Raw genomic sequence first — 16110 nt, 5'->3', positions numbered from 1 at the left:
GCAATGGAGAAGTGAGTGTGAGACACGATCAAAGCAACAGGCAAGGAACATGACTTTGGCTGCGGCTGTTTAAATGGATTCAAGGAGCACGAAGCTGGAGATATCAACAGCAGACAGGAGGATGTTACAGTAGTTCAAGATGCAAGATCCTCGTTTTTCCCCAGCCTGTAGTTACTATTATTTATTCGTGGTATTACAGTACCAGCTAAAGGTCCCTCCATATAATCAGGGCCCCATTGTAACTGTAAGTTGTTTGGGGCAGGGACTGTCTATTTGTTCTGTCTTTGTACAGCGCCTAGCACGGTGGGACTGACTGGGACTCCTAAGCACTACCACAATACAAATAATAAATACTAATAACTGTCAGAGGTGTACTCCTAAACTGCAATGTCTCCTTGCCAGCTTGGTCCTCTCATCCTGCCCGCACACTGCATGGGACACTGCACACAGCAGTGTTGTGAAGCCAGAACATCATTCTGTCAGGCTGCGGCTCCACTCCCCCACTGAATTGTGCTTGGTGCTGTATGGACACAGAATAATGCTATGTCTACACTACAGACCTTACAGCGACACAGCTGTACCGCTGCAGCTGGGTCGTTGTCAGGTCTCCCATGTAGCCACTCTATGCCGATGGGAGAGAGCTTTCCTGCCGGCATAATTAAACTACCCTCCAACGAGAGGCAGTAGCTATGCTGGTGGGAGAGCGTCTCCCGCCAACATATCATTGTCCACAGTCCACACTGGAGCTTTTGTCAGTGAGACTTATGTCCGGGGGGGGGGGGGGGAGTGTGTGTTTTTTTCACACCCCTGACCAACAAAAGTTTTACCAACAGTGCTAGTGTAGACAAAGCCTACGAGACAATCCTTGCCCTGAAGAGTTTACAGTTTTAGCAGATTGTAAAACAGACAAAGGGTAGAAAAGGAAACAGAGAGGGGAAGTGACTCGCCTAAGGTTACACAGGAGATCAATGGCTGAGTCAGGAATAAAAGCCAGGTCTCCTGATTACCAAGCCAGTGCTCTACCTCCTGGGCAACATTGCCTCTCGTGCTCTGGCAAAGCCCTAACCAAGTATCCGCTTCAGCCAAGTTATCAATGGATTTTCATTCAGGGACAATAAAAAGAAAACCACAAGTTTCTTTCCCCTATAGTCTGAAAAAGACCCAGCTCATCACTAGTAACTCAATGCACTTTGTTATGATGGTGCAATGCGGTTAATGGAGAGTGAAATTGGAGAAGAATGTGGGAGGTTTGCACCTTTTATCTCTAAAACAAATAGTGAATTCCTCTGGGCTGCTGCAGGAATTAAACAATGATCTGTCCCCTCGGGTTTAAGGTGTTGCTGTGGTAACTTCCAGGCTGTTTGTGGGCAAATCCTTGGAAAAGAGAGAAGGGGAGGGAGGGAAATGTCATTGAAACAAATGTGGCTAAGGAGTTCTGAAAGCAGGGTTTCCCCAGCGGGGTGGGTTGGTGTTTGCTCAGAGTGGAGAGATAGACAGCGCTCTATGGGCTGTTTTCATTTGAATCCAAAAGGCCTGAGCTGAAGCCCATTGAACTCAATGGGAATCTTTTCCACTGAATTCAATGACTTTGGGATCAGGCCCAAAAGGCCTGGCTCAGCTGGGGGGGATGCTGATAGTCCCTAGTTCAGCAAGGGAGCGGGGAGAAAAGCCCACAGGCCCTGCCAGCCGATCTCTGCAGTAGCTGGTGGTGATGTTGAACGGGGGCCTTTGTGATGGGAGTTATGTAATTTGTCAGAGCGGCGATGTAACTTCCCACTGGCAATGGCTTAGTAAAAGAGACATCCATTGAGCGGCAGGGGTGAAAGAGACATGCAGAAACACAGGCCTCCTCAAATGGCTACTTTCAGCAGCTGAAACTGTGTCTAGACGCCTGCCTGTCCTTCTTAATGAACTGCTTGTTTATTTTTTTAATGCTTTTCCCTCTTCTCTCCCCCTTTTTTACATTATGCAAATGTTAGCACTTATGAAAAGGACGTACCAGGAACACCGGGCAGACCCAAGGTTGGCATGGCAGATGCTGTATAAAATTTCCCCACTGCCGTTCCCACCCGTCCAATTCTGCCCCTCCGGACAACCCACAGCTTTGCCAGTGCCCCTCAGTCCTGACCGGCTGTTCCAGTTGATTTAATTCAATCCAATCAATAGTCTAGTTATTCTTGTGATGCAGCGGAAAAACTTCAGGCTAGAATCTGGACTGAAATCACCAGACTCATTTCACTTGGGCATAATTCTGATGTGATCCAGGTCTTGGGTCCAGTTGCATCTACATAATAATAATAATATAATATAATATTGCAGTGTTGTGGACAAAGTACTAGCAGCTTGTCAAACACAGTTGGAGAGACAGTCCTTGCCCCAGAGAACTGGCAATTTTGACCCCTTTTACAATGTAGTTTGTAAATCACTCTGAGATTATTCAGTATGGAAGGTGGTAGGTAAACGTAATGTAGTTGCATCCTGGGTATCTTATGTATGCCAAGGATTGCCCCTGACATCAGTTTGGTTCTTAAGATACACTGCTACTGGCATTGCTTCATGAAGCTGCTCCTAATATATACATACACATAATGTACTGCATATGGCAAAAGTTTCTTCCACTGTGTGGGACGCCTGTGTGATAGAATTATTTATTACTATTTATATGACACTAACCTTTAGAGATCCCAGTCAAAACCAGGCTCACATAACATTAGGTTCTATAGGACTCTATGGCACAGCCCCTGTGCCAGAAGAACTCCCAGTCTAAACAGACAAAAGGTGGAACAATAGAAGTACTATAGTGACTGTTGTAAATATCGGGAACTGAGACGCAGAAAGATTCAGTCTGTGACAGAGCCGAGAACTGAACCCAGATTTCTTGTGTTTCAGTTCAGTGTCTAAAAAACACCCTCTTCCTGTTATTATTACTTCTTCGCTAGTATGTCCAAGGCTTCCCCAGGGATATCAGCAATGTGTTGCATTGCTATCGGGATTGCTTTGTGAAACAGTTCCTACTTACGAGGCATTGTGTATTTCAGGGTATGACACAAGTTTCTGGGTGCTGTGCGAGATGCGTGCTACACAATAGAGCCCAAACCTCTTGACTCATAGTCCTGTGCTCTGAGTACTGCATAAAACCTCCTCCCTAATTTGTACCGTAAGACTCTCCGCCCCTCCTGGCTTACTAAACTTCCTGTTTTTTTGCAGCTCAGTTTCTGAAGGCTCCCTTCCATAAATATGCTCTTTTCCTTGGAGTTATCTGCAAACCAGTCATCAGACTGTAGATATGTTTGCCTTTTGCAGGGATCTTTTTACCTTCTTGAAATAGCCTGTGGTTATCTTGACCCCAGTGACAGTCTATGTTCTTCATTCTGCTACTCATCCGATAGGGAGCAGGTTGGTGCACTTCATGTCATCCTCCTGCCTTAATCCCGAGTTTGAATTCCAAACGTTATTACTTTGGGCCCTCTTGCACAAATAAGATAGGTGATGACATTCAATAAAATCGGATTACTGGAAAGCTCGGACAGACAGTTAAATTATCCAAGCCTGGATCTCAGCCCAAACTCCATGAAGTGCAGGTCTTCCTTGCTAGCTACATGCCGATGGAGGTAAATACTGCTACGGTTTTGTCAATGTCAATCAAATCGGATGGCAAACTTGAATGCAGCCCCAAGTGAATTTTGCAGCCCTTCTCTCTCCTGAGGCAGGATTGTTCCCTGCATTCTATTTTCCGGTGCTTTCTCCAATCTAATTCTAAATTTCTAAAGTAATGAGGCTTCCACCACTTCCCCTGAGACTATTAATAGATTTCACTGTTAAGAAGTTTTCCCTAAAATGTAGCCACCATTCTCCTCTTTGTAATTTCAGACCATCGCTCTTGTGCCACGGTTACGTCTACCTGTGTAAAGCCCCGTTTCACCTCCCAGTCCTGCTATTTCACAGAATCTTTAGGCCAATAAATTGAACGGGTGGGTTTTGTTTTTTAAGAAACCTCTGGGTGTGCGCACAGGTGTATGCATATGCACACACGCGTGCGTGTGCACAGTATTGCCAACCACAAGTATTAAAACTGATGAGATTGTCTTAAAAATCATGAGATTTAACAAAATAATAATAGTAAATGTTGAAGTTGTTAATGTGCCTTCTGGTCCCTGAGACCTTGCAGTAAACTAGGGTCACGTTTTCAAGTTTTTCTCCACACCCATGAGGTCTGGAAACTTAAAAAAAAAAAAAGCAAGGTGAGATTCCCCTGTAAACAACTGACTCCATAAGCTGGAGCTTTTAGAAAACCATAAAATATTGTGACACTGATGATAAAATCATGACATGACCACAGTGTGTATGTGTAAGTTAAATGCATACATACCATGTAAGAGGCGGTGATACCCATATGACATATTGTGGACCTTCCTAACTGCTTGACTGAGTACCTTTGCCTTCTCCCCTGCACTCTGCCCTCTAATCTCTCTCTACTGGAACTACTTCTAAGATTGCATAGCCCTGGGCAACTGCATTATGGGGCGAGCTGCAAAAGTAAACAGAAATAACACAAGCCCCATTTTAAAGGCGATCAGCCACAGAGAAAAAAAATGTTGCTTTGGAGGTGGGGTGGGGTGTTTGTGTTTGTACATAACGTGCACAAAAGCCCTCCAATGTTCATCTCTTTCCCTCCCAAAAAGGAGAAGAAAGGGCTCTGTTAGTCTTTTGTCTGAGAAATGTCAAATCTTTGCCTCCTAGTTTTTGCTGGAGAGACCACTTGGGGAAGCAGGGAACTGGAACTGGAGTTTTCTCAGCCTTCAGTTGAAGGGGTGGGAAGTTGAATCTTTCTCAGAGACCTTTTCTCCCAACGGTTTATTAGGCGTTTGAGTCATGTATGCCTTGACAAAAACAAACAAAATCCTAGCTTTTAAACACTTTAGCTACATATCCCTTCCCCTTTCAACCGCTCAGGTTTAATGTCCTTGATACTTGGGATATCCTAATCCTAATAATTCCCCTGTCAGCACAGAGTTTTCCAGGCTACAGAGGGTAGACAAATTCTGAATTCCCAATCTAAAGTCACACTGGAAATCTCCTTTCCAGCCGCCTTTATATCCCACAAAGCAGCAAAAAGGGCCACGACCCGTTTATTTCCTCTTTTGTTGGTCACCTCTAAAATGCCCTGTTTCCGAACGAAACTGCATTTGTTTTCCCAAGAAGTGAAGGACTTATCCGCCCTGGGATTTTAGCCTCCAGCTTGACTGCACTAATGTAGACTAGTGTAGACACAATATACACAGGTTCCGCTTACTCCAAATCATGCTGCACTAGATATAAAACATGTCTCCACGGGGATCCAGATTCTCATTTGGTGTAAACTGGTATAGCTCCATGGCAGTCAATGGGGAATCTGCAGTCTGGCCTTAAGATGGCAGTTACACTAGTGGATGAAATCCCAATATAGACACGGCCTCAAGTTGTATAGTTTTGCCATATGCAGCAACACACAGCTGGAAAAGGTGAGCCATGCACTGATGAATCCCCTGAAGGAAGCTGTTCATGCAGGGTGCCCAGAATATTTGTCTGCGAAAGGATCTGCCTATGCTTTAGGATGGCCATTAGATTCCCTGTGACCTTATCCCCTACGGCAATGGTTTTCAACCTGTGATTCACGGAACCCTGGGGATCCACAGCCCCCCGGGGGTCCACAGACTATGTCTAAGATTTCCAAAGGGGTCCACACCTCCATTCAAAATGTTTAGGGGTCTGCAAATGAAAAAAGATTGAAAACCGCTGCTTTAAAGCACAAGTACCACACTTTGATGGGCCCATGTGCCTTGCTGCATGGCCTAAATAGAAACAAACCTCCCTTTTGGTGAGGATGAGACTGTGTATCAGCCAGACCACTCCTAGGGTGTGAGACAGCACAACACTCAGCCTCACCCAATTCAGGCTCTTTGTTAGTTACCAGCTTTACAACACAATGGGTGAAACTCATCCCCCCTTGGCACAAAGCCAGCACATTAGCAAGATTCTGCTGCTCTGCATCCAAAACTCCCGATAAATCCATCTGAGCAGGTTTCTCCCTATTCTCCATCTACACATACAATGCAACTGCTGCAGCATAAACCCTCCATTTCCCAACACGCAGCAGCCTTGTGAGCCACTTAGTTTGTGATTTTGAAACAGACCTGCTTTTACTGCAGGCAAAAGTTTCTTCCAGCTATTGACGGCATCTGCATTTTTGCACCCTGAAGTACCATTTAAATGTTAAGTTAATTATGAGCAGCACAAAATTCTGCCTACAAAAAATGTAAGCTGATGCAGAAAATCTGTCTGATCCTGTAGTTCCTATGCAGGCAAAAGTCTCACCATCTTCAAAATGATACATTCAGTGACTGGTACACAGACATGACTCCAAGAGAAGCTAATAAACATCTGGCATAAACATTACTAGACAATACGGCACAGTTAAATACAGGAAAAAAAATGTATATGTATATGTTGCCTCCTATATATGTTGCCAATATTTGCTGTATTATTTCTACCAACTGCATCTGAGGAAGTGGGCTGAAGCCCACGAAAGCTTATGCCTGCTGAAATTAAATTAGAATTAAATTAAATTAAATTAAATTAGTCTTTAAAGTGCTACAGAACTCTCATTGTTTTTGCTGTATATAGACTAACACGGCTACTCCTCTGGAACAGTTAAATACAGTGGGCCTGATTCCACACAGCATAGATCCAGATAGACTGGTGCAGCTCTATTGATTGCAGTTCATGTACATGTCCTGAAGCAAAATGGTGATGACTAGGCGCAATGGGTAGAAGAGTTATGGATGCATTGGTAGTGAAAAAAGCCATGCCCATCGCTAGCACTCGGGTACCCTGATTCTCACTAGAGTTATTCTGCATAGCTCCATTGGTTCTGGCCCTGTGTGTAATAAATGATTTCATTAAAGAGGCAACTGATATACACACTGTGCTGTTACATTAGTGCTGTTCTGGGCTGGAAGCTGAAGTCCTTCAAATTCTCCAGTCTTTCTTTTTTCTCCTTGGATCATCTTTCCTTTTATCTTTTCTTCAGTGTCTTGAGTTGGCTTTTGTACGTCTCCTCATGGATATATCAGCAGGAGTCGAAGATAAAGCCTTTTTGCAAAATCATTGGCCGTGCCTGTGCAATGGCGCTCTCTCAGACACTATACCACAATGGTATTCCTAGATGTTAAGGATCCATACAGAGTTCTGTTATCAGACCTCATTTTAAATCTCTCACCCTTCTGAAAATTCACCCAGCTGAGTGCAAACTTTCCACACTTGGTCTCAGCCCAGAGATGATATGGAGTAATGATATGAAGTGGAGGCTTGGTCAGATGACTAGGGAGGATTATAAAAATTCTGCTCGAACATGCAGGAATGAAATCGAGAAGGCCAAATCGCAATTGGAGTTGTAGCTAGCAAGGGACGAGAAGGGGAACAAGAAGGGTTTCTACAGATATGTTACCAACAAGAGGAAGATTAGGGAAAGTGTGGGACCCTTACAGAATGGGGAAGGCAACCTAGTGACAGAGGATGTGGAGAAAGCTGAGGTACTCAATGCCTTTTTTGCCTTTGTCTTCACTGACAAGGTCAGCTCCCAGACTACTGCATTGGGCAGCACGGAATGGGGAGGAGGTGAACATCCCTCAGTGCTGAAGGAACAGGTTCAGGACTATTTAGAAAGACTGGACATAAACAAGTCCATGGGGCCAGATTCAATGCACCCGAGGGTGCTGAGGGAGTTGGCTGATGTGATTTCAGAGCCATTGGCTATTATCTTTGAAAGCTTGTGGCAATTTGGGGAGGTCCCTGATGACTGGAAAAAGGCAAATATAGTGGCCATCTTCAAGAAAGGGAAGAAAGAGGATCCGGGGACCTACAGACCGGTCAGCCTCACCTCCATCCCTGGAAAAATCATGGAGCAGGTCCTCAAGGAATCCATTTTAAGGCACTTGGAAGACAGGAAGGTGATCAGGAACAGTCAACATAGATTCACCAAAGACAAGTCATGCCTGACCAACCTGATTGCCTTCTATGATGAGATGACTGGCTCTGTGGATGTGGGGAAAGCGGTGGACGTGATATATCTTGACTTTAGCAAAGCTTTTTATACGGTCTCCCACAGTATTCTTAACAGCAAATTAAAGAAGTATGGGTTGGATGAATGGACTATAAAATGGATAGAGAACTGGCTAGATCATTGGGTTCAATGGCTTGATGTCTAGCTGGCAGCCAGTCACAAGCGGAGTGCTCCAGGGGTCGGTCCTGGGGCCGGTTTTGTTCAACATCTTCATTAATGATCTTGAGGATGGGGTAGATTGCACCCTCAGCAAGTTTGCAGATGACACTAAGCTAGGGGGAGTGGTAGATACCCTGCAAGGTAGGGATAGGATACAGAGTGACCTAGACAGTGGAATATTGGGCGAAAAGAAATCTGATGAGGTTCAACAAGGACAAGTGCAGAGTCCTGCACTTAGGACGGAAGAATCCCATGCACAGCTACAGACTGGGGACCGACGAGCTGGGCAGCAGTTCTGCAGAAAAGGACCTGGGGGTAACAGTGGATAAGAAGCTGGATATTAGTCAGCAGTGTGCCCTGGTTGCCAAGAAGGCTAATAGCATATTGGGCTGCACTGGTAGGAGCACTGGCAGCAGATCGAGGGAAATGATTATTCCCCTCTATTCGGCATTGGTGAGGCCATATTTGGAGTATTGTGTCCAGTTTTGGACTCCCCACTACAGAAAGGATGTGGTCAAGTTGGAGAGAGTCCAGCGGAGGGAACAAAAATGATTAGGGGGCTGGAGCACAAGACATATGAGGAGAGGCTGAGGGAACTAGGCTTGTTTAGTCTGCAGAAGAGAAGAGTGAGGGGGATTTGATAGCAGCCTTTAACTACCTGAAAGGGGGTTCCAGGGAGGATGGAACTAGGCTGTTCTCAGTGGTGGCAGATGACAGAACAAGGAGCAACGGTCTCAAGTTGCAGTGGGGGAGGTCTAGGTTGGATATTAGGAAAAACTTTTTCCCTAGGAGGGTGGTGAAGCACTGGAATGGGTTACCTAGAGAGGTGGTGGAATCTCCATCTTTAGAGGTTTATAAGCTGAGGCTTGACAAAGCCCTGGCTGGGATGATCTAGCTGCGGTTGGTCCTGCTGTGAGCAGGGGTTGGACTAGATGACCTCCTGAGGTCCCTTCCAACTCTACCATTCTATGAGCAGGGTGGGAGTGTAGAGACTAGCCCACCGCCGCCTCCTGCCTGCACCCCGCTGCCTCTGCACCCTTGGAACTGAACAGGGGGGAAGAAGAGAACACAGCCGCCCGGCAACCCACCCAGCCAGCAGCAAGTGGGCGGCGCCGGGGCCAGGCCGTTTCTGCGGCCAATCAGGGCGGAACTGGGGAGGGGGGGGCCCAGCCATTGGGCAGCGGGCTCGGGCGAAGCGCGGACCAATCGCTCCGCTCGCCCCGTGCTCGGCCAGGGTGGCGCTGAGCGGTGCCGAGTGCGGGAGCCCGGCTGGCCGCAGGAGCCTTTCACAAAGGCAGGGCGGCTGCGGAGCGGAGCGCGCCTGGCTGGGGCGCACGGAACCCGGCAAGGGGAGCCGCGGGGCGGCAGCGGGGAGCGGAGGAGCAGGGGCCGCGGGGAGGCGAGCCGCCCCAAGGCGCACGAGTTGCCCGCAGCGAAGCCCCCATCCCGGAGCGCGGCAGAGGCGAGCCGCGCGGCGGAGGACCCGGGGCCGGCGAAGGAGCAGAGCCGCCGGCGCCCCAGCGGGCGGAGGGCGCTTGCAAGCCCCAGCCGGATCCCGCGGACGCGGGCTGCATCCCCAGCCCGGTTCCCCGGCCCCGCCTCGGCGCCCGGCTCGGCGGACACCATGCGCTGCGCGCTCCTGCTGCTCGTCCTGCTCCGCTGCAGGGGTAAGTGAGTGCCGGGCTCCTTCCCTGCCCGCTGGTGGCCGGGGACCGGGTCAGGAGAGCAGCTCTGGGGTGGGGGGCAGAGGGTCCTTCCTGCTGCCTGGGCAGCTCTGGACAGGCGCCAGCCCAGGGCTGGATCCCCCCCCTCCCCTTTCCTCCTTTCAGAGGGGCACCAGGCTGAGACCCAACAACTCATTTCATAGGTGGCACCGTCAGGGCAGCCGGGGGCTAAAGGGCACGGGGCTGCGGGTGGGGCAGGGCAGAGGGAAGCCCAGGGTGGGGGGCACCGCAGAGGAGGCCGCTGTGCTGGCTCCCGCAGCGGCAAAGCAAGTGGTCGTTTAGGAAGATGCTTCTCTCCCGCCTCGTGGCGCTCCTGAAGCAGGAGCCGCTGTTGACGGGCGTGCTGCGCATCCTGCAGAGCCTCCCGGGTTTGCTGAGCCCCCAGGGGAAATGACCTGCTCAGACAAACGGATGCTCACCGGTTGCCCTGTCTGCATAGTAATAACTTGCAGCTGTAGGGTGCTCTTCATCCCCGGGGACTGCAGAGCACTCAGTGATTGTTGCAGGGATCAGTTCACCCGGGCTGAAATGCAGGGGTCTGCGGGGTGGGAATGGAGCAGCTGTTTAGGGCAGGAAATGAAGAACACTGCTCCTGATTTGCATCTTACACCCCTTCCAGTTTCACGCTGGTATCACTCCACTGACCCGGCTGGAGTTGTTATTTTTTTACTTCTATTACAGTATGACCTAGACACTGACAAAGGGCTTCTCCCATCCACATAGCTGCTGCCTCTCGGGGAGGGGGAGTACCTACCCCGATGGGCGAAACTCTCCTGTCGGCGTAGGTAGCATCTTCTCTAAGTGCTACACGTGTAGACACGCCCTGAGAGACAAGCCCTTGCCCCGCAGACCCTACAATGTACGTGGACAAGATAGATAAAAGGTAGGAGGGACACAGCAAGTCCGTGGCAGAACCAGGAATAGAATTAGATCTCCCAACTCCTGGTGCAGTGCCCTTTTGCTTACCCCAGTTTACACTGGTGTGAGGGGAGCTGGAATCCGGACCACTCTGGAGGGGAATTTTATGAGAAGAAGTAATAATCCAGACCTGGATTCACCCAGAATTTTGGGCTTCCACACTCTTGTGAGAACTGCCAGGGGGTCTTTAATGGCCCCTAGGCACCAAGACCTTAGTTGTATGTCTCATCTGAAAAGGTGTGTTTAAAATATCCTCTTAGTGTGAATCATTTTTAAAGAAAAATAGTCGGAAAGGGAATCCACTCTTTGTCTAAAAGGGAGCAAGGGCAGTGACAGCCCAGGACTGGAATATTTCTTGATGTTAAGAGGGAGAAAGGATGCAAAAAAGTTAGTGAGGTCCTGCGCTAGGTGAACTCTGCCTGTCTGAGGGCTTGCCTTCACTGCTAAAAGAGCTGCTTTTTTACCTTGTGGAAACTATCCTGAGTTCGAAGCACAGTGGAGGTCAGCAGAGGGCTAAGGTTGAGTTCAAGGAGTTTAATCTCCTGTTAAAACTGAAGTTTTTACTTCAGGATATCTCCTGCCCAGTAGTTACCCCACGGTAAAAATCACCGCTTTTTTAGCAGAGAAGACAAGCCCTGAGTCAACAGGTGCAGGGTTGTCAGGCCATTATAAACGCAGACAGAGGCTTTCAAAAAATGATTTCTCTTGTTTAACATGAGATGACTAGGTCGAACTCTGATGGCAGTGTAAATTTGGAGTAACTCCACTGATGGTAATGCAGCCACTCACACTTTAGCCAGACAGAACCTGGCCCGGTAACATCTTGGGAGAATTGTTTTCCCCCCCTCCCAGGATTTCGAGTCAAATCCATTTTGAGTTGTATGAAGTGGACTTTAGGTTTAGGGCCATGTTGTGGGGTGATGATGGGGAGGGGAGGTGTCCTGATGTCTCCATTATGTTATCTGTCAAGTGATCCTGTTGGGGCTCTTCTTGGAACTCATTCAATTCTGCATAACAGTGTCTCCTTCCATAAGCTACCATGGTTAAGGTTTGAAATAAATCAACTCTAGATACTTCTATACTTTCCCTTGTATAGAAAGGCTGGATGATATATATATATATATATATATATATATATATATATATATATATATATATATTTTTTTTTTTTTTTTTAAAGGGCCAAATTGGCCCTTCCTCACATTAACTTCAGTTGGCACCCCTGATTACACCGTTTTATGCCAGTTGAGGATCTGGCCCACTGAGCTGTACCTAATTCCATAAGCAGAACCCGTTCTGGGTTATACTCCAGGAGCAAGGACCAGCGCGTGTCAGGAAGTTTGGCTGACTCTGTCCCTCGTTCTCCTAAAGGGGAAGAAATGGGGGAGGGGGATGTTAAATTAAAATGTGCAAGTTTTTGGAGCTTTAAAGGAAAAAACTCCCCCCAAAACCCTGGATACAACAAGAAGCTTGATTGCCCTCTACCATGTAGGTCTGTGCACAGGGGTTGTGAAATGCCGTCACCTGTGCATACGAGCGGACAGTTCTGATTGGGGACTGTTCTACCTTTGCTTCGCAGAGGTGGAAATAAATGACAGCCCAGTGCACAAGGCGGCTCAGCATCAGGCCTATGGTGTTGCAGTTTTAAAAATGCACGGCTAAGGCTGTTTTACTATGCAAACTGGGCCTAATTCTGAGCTCACACCGGTGTGACCCACTGGCTTCAATGGAGCTACTCCTGATTTACACCAGGGTGAGTCAGATCAGAGTCCAGCTGGCACAGCATTCATCTTAACAAGGCATGAATCTTTATGCTGGATGACATTAAGCTTAATTGCCTCAAATTCAGGCAGTCTGTTGAGAAAGGCCCAAAGATGCCTGTTTCAGCATGTTCACAGGACACTTGTTGGATTGCGTTAGAGGATACAGGGGTGGTGGTTTCCTTGGAAGGAAAAATCTGACCCCTTTATTTTAAGGGTGGATAAAAAGAACCAAAGCCCCAAATAATCCTTAATGCAAATGGCAGGACCGGATCTTTCCTACAGGTCTGCTGTCTGCCTAATTCAAAGCCATCACAGTCCCGCTACCCAAGATTTAAACCCGTGTCTCTAAAACTCCCCCTCTTTAGTCCCAGAGTTGCAACAATCCCAAAGAAGCCACAGGCTGGTTCAGTCTAAGGGTCTGTGCGTGAACTGCTGAAACGTATAGAATGATCTCGCTTTTCATTCAAATATTCGTGATTATTTATTGCATTAGATGGAAGGGGCGACAGGCTCTGGGGTTGTACTCCTGATGCTGGGAGGGGTCAAAGCAGGAGAGTCTCCAGGGTACGGGCTGGACTAGGAACAAGGTGTGTGTGGTTTTTAACACATTAGCAGATGTGTGTTAACTAACACGTTAAAATCCGAATGTGGACAAGACAGGTGGTGGTTGTAACATGCGTGAGCTGGCAGAGGAAAATGTTGTGGGAGTTGGGGACTCAGGCATTCTGTCCCGGTGACGCGTAACCTTTGGCAAGTGGCTGAAATTGCACTGTGCCCTTGATTCCCCAGTAGTGAAATGGATACAATAATGGCACCCCACTAGGCTGTTTGGAGGCTTAATTCATGAATTGTTTGCAAAGCGCCAGGACGTCCTTAGATCAAAGGACCTGGAGCAGTGGGCCATAGCAGTGGTTTATTTTAATTCCAACGGGTTTGTTTGAAAGATGATGATGATTATTCATGCCAATGGCTGAAGTGTTGCTGTACACGGTTATTGTAAACACTGTAGAAGAGCCCGGCGCCTTGTTTGAAGCTCTGTGATGCTTTGGGGCTCCAGCCCCTGCGTTTGTGACATACGCCCTGTGGGGCTGGCGTATGTGGAGCTATGTGGCAGGCGTAGGAGATTCATCAGGGTCAGTGAGATCTCTGAGGCCGTGGAATAGTTCCCCTGTCACTTGTGAGATTAAAACCGGGGGCGCTTGCAATCAACAGATGGAGCCCCCCAAGAGCGGGTGGGGTGAGACCCACCCAACCTGGGAAATCCTGCAGGAGGAGGTTTGGTGCGGGCGAGCTATTTCCCCCTTCTGTGGCAGCACGATTCCTTTGAGAGCAGACCCACTGTACGTACGTGGAGGAGGCGGAAGTGTATTGGCAGAAGGGGACGGCACAGAAGATAGTGCTGGGCCCCATCATGATGATCTCCAGTGGAGAGATCCATGTGGGTGTAAGGGGAGGTGAGTGTGGGAGGAATGGCTGCCCCCTCTTCCCCTCATACCTCCGAGCCCCACTGATCAGGGGCAGAGGAGCATCTGCAGGATCAGGAAGAAGGAGGCGGCTGCTTGCCGTGGACCCTGGGTTTGGTCCCCTCTGATGGGAGCAGAGAGGAGTGCATGGCTCCCACGCCTCTGAGCCACTCCGCGGATTTGGGTGCAGTTGCATCTGCTCGTGGCAGCTCTGAATTTGGCTCCTCTTCATCGGTGGCACCCTCAGTCCCACGCAAGAGTCTCTGTCCATGGCCAGCAGCCGTCCCTGTGTCTGAAATCATCTGTTTACGCTGTCACCCAGCTGTCACCCTGTCAGTTTGCTCCCGTGCCAGCCCGGGAGGGGGAACCGCAGCTGCGTGCAGAGCGTGACTGTGCTCTTACAGAGCAGGGAAAACCAAGGCAGGCTGGGGGGCAGGGGCCACTGTGAGCCTCAGCTGAGATGTTGCACCCTTTAGAGCTCAGTGAGGGCTGCCCCTGGAAGAGAGCCAGCCTCGAGCATGGGAGGGCACTGGGGGGAAGGGGCCAGATGCCCTACTCATTCGCCCCAGGATCATTGTAATGAACAGGCTAGCGTGCATGTGCAGTGCTGCCCTCTGCTGGGTGGAGCTGGAAAGGCCCAACTGCATGTCCTAGGCCCCGTTCACCTAATAGAGATTTGCCTTTTACATCACATAGATGAGGATTATGCTTCTGGAGCAGGAGGAGGATCTGCCTTCTGTCTTTGCTGCCCCCTGCCTTGCCACTCCTAACCCCTCCCAGCACTGGGACCTGTTCTACTCTCTCCTTTCTCAGACCACCTTTATCTCCTAAGCTGTACCACCCCCTTCCTTGCCGCTAACTTCTATCTCAGTGGCCAGACCGGAAGGCTGATTGCATGGGGAGATCAGAACATCTGTGCTGGGAGTCACTCATGCTGCTCCTGGCTAGGTACAGATCAGCTAAGATCCAAGCATCCTGGGACAGTTAAGAACTTGCAGAAAGGAGGCTACAGACCCAGTCAAATTACACACGCTGTGTGTGTGTGAGAACATGTCCTGCCATCTTGCTCTGCTCACTGAAATCCTGGCAGCTTTTCCCTTTTACATGCTTGCCCCATTGTCTTTGTTTTCTAAGAGCCTATTTATACCTATTGCTCCTGTTGCTGCCCTCGGTAGCTTTTGCCATAATTAACCACTTTTCCATGTAGAAAAATTGTTTCTGAATTCCTGTAGTGCCTGCCCTTTCCTTTGGAAAGAATTCACAACCCCACCCTCTTGTTATTTTCATTGACGCGGACGCAAATAGCCCTGGGGTTTTCTATTGTCTCCGTTCCCCCTCTTGTGAATTCTGTGCACCTCCAGAGGTTATCTCTTAATCTTCCGTTTTCTGCTGAATGGTGACCTAGTTTCTTTAGCTTTATTGAATTGCTAAGATCCTGGAGTATCTAAGTCACTTAGGTTTTCCCTCCCTGGCCACGCTCTCTTATATGATAAGCTGAGCCGAGCTGCATGCAGCGTGCACCTCATTAATGATATCTACCTGCTGTTGAATCTTGTGTGCAACCATCCATGCAACAAAATTTCCTGTGTCAGGGAGGGACACCAGGCTATCTAACACTGAGTGGGCAGGACCCAGCTGTGTTATAGGCACGTTATGGAATCTCATGATATGGCTATAGCATGGACTGGTGCTTTGCACACAGGCAAGACTAAGCCACGTTATAGCTGTGTCCCGATGCAATACATTTGGCTTTGCAGATGGGCTCTTAGCGTAATATCACAGTCAGCAGCTGCGCCAGGTTATTTTTCTGGTTTCTCTTGTGACGTTCTTTGCAATAACTTAATATTATAGAGAAAGTAAATTGGGCATCCCTCTTAGCCCTTTATCCTAATACAAGAACAAGAGGGCAGTCAATGACATTGAAAGGCAACAAATTTGAAACTGGTGAAAGGTAGTACGTTATCACAGAACCTAGCCACCTG

General features: G+C 48.5%; 1 protein-coding gene across 1 annotated transcript in view; it reads left to right on the top strand.

Annotated features, from left to right (window-relative positions):
* Window positions 1-9625: 9625 nt before the first annotated feature.
* Window positions 9626-16110, top strand: part of PODXL (podocalyxin like) — an 80908-nt gene continuing 74423 nt past the window's right edge. Inside the window, exon 1 of the mRNA XM_067534857.1 lies at window positions 9626-9927. Within this exon, the coding sequence (XP_067390958.1) occupies window positions 9885-9927 (43 nt within the window). The 5' untranslated portion in view covers window positions 9626-9884. The remainder of the gene's footprint in view (window positions 9928-16110) is intronic.

Source organism: Emydura macquarii, unplaced genomic scaffold, assembly GCF_026122565.2.
Source record: "Emydura macquarii macquarii isolate MOO-44397 ecotype Brisbane River unplaced genomic scaffold, CSIRO-AGI_Emac_v2 contig_3470, whole genome shotgun sequence".
NCBI classification, from domain to species: Eukaryota; Metazoa; Chordata; order Testudines; family Chelidae; genus Emydura; species Emydura macquarii.
The sequence above is the reverse complement of the archived record's forward strand: the minus strand, read 5'-3'. Positions and strand labels throughout refer to the sequence as shown.